The 3,138-nt window shown below is 34.8% G+C and overlaps 1 protein-coding gene across 1 annotated transcript; it reads right to left on the reverse strand.

Moving 5' to 3' along the window:
- Window positions 303-770, reverse strand: LOC107616386 (fibroin heavy chain). Its single transcript, XM_016318348.1, has one exon. It carries the CDS (start codon window positions 768-770, stop codon window positions 303-305), a length of 468 nt encoding a protein of 155 aa, XP_016173834.1.

The following is a 3,138-nucleotide window of genomic DNA, read 5'->3' on the forward strand; positions in this document are numbered from 1 at the left end:
CCTATCCAAAGTTTCAAACTTATATAGAAAGCCTAAAATGGAAGAAAAGAAGAAGAAGAGAGAGAAAGATGTAAAAGAACAACTTAGCAATTACATACATACGTGACTAGTTTCATTGTGGTCGTCATCATCATCATAATAATAAAGCCATTGAATATATAGGATCTTATTAATTATGGATGAACATAGAGCAAACTTATTACAGAGATAAGCACACACTTAATAATTAACACAATACTGAAATTTTCCACCAAACATAGTAGGATTATTATCGAAATCCATATCCATGCTTAATCAAATAATTAATCGGTTTTGTCACCGCCGGTAACCGCGTCTGTCACTCTTCTTCCAACTTCATATCCTGCTTGCCCTACAGCTTTGGCTCCGCCGGCCACCACGCCCGAAACATCCGCTCCCACTTCGTATCCAGCGTGCCCTACCGCTTTTGCCCCGCCGGCCACCACGCCTGACACTACTTTTCCGGCTTCATATCCTGCGTTGCCTACGGTTTTGGCTCCGCCGGCGACCACGCCTGAGACATCTGCTCCGACTTCGTATCCGGCGTTGCCCACAGCTTTTGCACCTCCGGCCACGACGCCGGAAGCATCGGCTCCGAGTTCGTATCCGGCATGACCTACGGTTTTTGCTGCGCCGGAGACGACGCCTGAAGCATCGGCTCCAACTTCATATCCGGCGTGGCCAACGGCTTCTGCTGCATCGGTGACAGTGTTGGCGGCGGCAGAAGCGAGTTTAGACGCTGCTCCAAACATGGTTGAAACTCGAAAGAGAGAGTGAGAGTGAAGAAGTGAAGATAGAGAATTGTATGTGGTTGATGAATATTTTGAGAGCTGCTTCCCTTTTTATAGAAAACTTCCATCACAAATCATTATTAATCTATCAATGTCACATTATTGGATTTATGAGTTTGAAACTTATTTAAAACAATGAGATAAAAAAAATTGTATAAACGGATAAAATGGGTGCTAATGGAATTGTTGAAAAGAAGTGCAGACGAAACTGCTGTAAGAAAACGCAGACGGAACTACCGCAAGGAAGTGCAGACGGAACTGTCTCAAGAAAGCGCAAACGGAACTGCCGCAAGGAAGCACAGACGGAACTACTGCAAAAAAACGCAGACAGAACTGGTGCAAGAAAAACGCAGAAATTGCTACAAGAAAAGCATAGACGAAACTGTCGCAAGAAAAGCACAGATGAAGTTGCCGCAAGGAAAGCGCAGACAAAGCTGTTGTAAGGAAGCACAAACGAAACTACCACAAGAAAAGCGCTAAAAAAATTGCTAAAAGGATGCCGAACTGTCCGAAAACTACCGAAAAGTGGTAAACTACGACGAGATGGTAAAATGTCAGAGGATGACGGACTGCTAAAAGGTGACAAAAAATTTATGGTTTTTCCATAAGAATAGGTAAGCAGCGGATGATAGTGGTGTTTCATTTTTTAGACTCGAAAAGATACAAGACAGAGATGGTAGGCTAATAAGTGAGGTGAAAAAGTATCAAATGAGTGACAAAAGATAAGGAAAAACGGTATAGAGAAAAAGTTAAAAAAAAAAAACGATAATTTCACCTGAAGAAAAAATAACCTATCATCTTCAAGGAGGATACCAGGTCTCTAATATAATGTTAGAAACAGTAAAAAAGAATATAGTAAAAAAAGATTTGTATGTATTGAAGTTGTATAAAATGATACAATATAAAAAGATATTTATAAGTGCTAAGAGGGTCGAAATAATAAAAATATAATATTCTATATATAATAAATATTCAGATCTAATAAATAATTTTAACGAATACTAATTAATCATAATATATTATAACAACTATAATATTGATTACTTAGCATTACTCAATATATAAATGAATTATTTTTCACACACAAGCGTTTTTCTCATACAAGTCTTTACAAATCATTTATATTCACGCGCTTCATGTTGTTACTGCATGTTCTTCTTCTTCTTTTTCTTCCTCCTCTTCTTCTTCTTGCACGTTCTTCTTCGTTATTTTTCTTTTTTATTATCATCGTCATTAACACCACCTCTTCATCCTTCTTTTTTCATTGGAATTTCTTCTCCTCCTTTTATTGTTTTGAATTCAATCAAGTGACTGAGGTGTGATTCAATTCAGAAGAAAAATTGTAGCATTAGAGGAAATATTTTTTTGTATTTACAGTAAATTTGGGTGTAACACGAAGATATTTGGGTGTATTTTTATTCTAATAAGTTCTGCATAATTCAAAACTCTTTTTCTTTCTCCTCCTTATCTTGTGCTTCTTCTTTTTTTTTTTCATCATCATCATCATCATGATCATCACCATCTTCTTTTTTTTTTCTTTTATTCATATTTTTTCTTTTTGTTTTACCTTCTCAAGTTTCTTCTTGTTTTACTCTTTTAACAAGAATAAAAACAAAAAAATCAAACAAAAAAGAAGAAGAAACACACAATACTGTAAAATTATTTGGAAGAGGATGAACTTACATTCATTTAACTAAAAGAAAGAAAGAAATAAAGAAAAAAAAAAGAAGAAATAAAGTGCAGCATTAGAGAAAATATTTTTCTGTATTTGCAACAAATTTGGATGTAACACGAAGATATTTGAGTATATTTTTAAGAATTTTGGGTGTATTTTTATTTTGATAAGTTATACATAATTCAAAACTCTTCCTCTTCCTCCTCTTTATCTTCTACTTCTTCTTCTTCGTCATCTTCTTATTTCGTTTTCTTGTAATTCTTCTTAGGAGAAAAAATCAAACAAAGAAGACATAATGTTGCAAAATCAATAGAAAAAGGAGGAGTGAAAAAAATGTAGCAACAACAACAGTAATAAAAAAACGACGATGAAGATGAAACACGTGAAGAAAAATGAGGAGAAACGCAAAGAAGAATGAGAAGAAGAATGAAGAAAAGGAGGAAGAAGAGGAACGCAAAGTGTGCTATGAAAACTGTTGAGTAGTGCGCGTATTAACACGCTTTTATAGGTGAGCGTACTTTTTGTTGGATTTTACCCAACTTGTATTACTTGTAAGCCAAAAAAATTTGTATGTATAACATAACTGTATATAAATGTAATAGGAAATAAATATATTTGATTATCTAAAAATAAATAAGTACATAATAATATCAT

The sequence above is a fragment of the Arachis ipaensis genome, chromosome B09 (assembly GCF_000816755.2).
Source record: "Arachis ipaensis cultivar K30076 chromosome B09, Araip1.1, whole genome shotgun sequence".
Classification (NCBI taxonomy): Eukaryota; Viridiplantae; Streptophyta; class Magnoliopsida; order Fabales; family Fabaceae; genus Arachis; species Arachis ipaensis.

Bases quoted from the DNA above. Each gene is read 5' to 3' on its own strand.
- LOC107616386 (XM_016318348.1), bottom strand. From the start codon at position 770: ATGTTTGGAGCAGCGTCTAAACTCGCTTCTGCCGCCGCCAACACTGTC.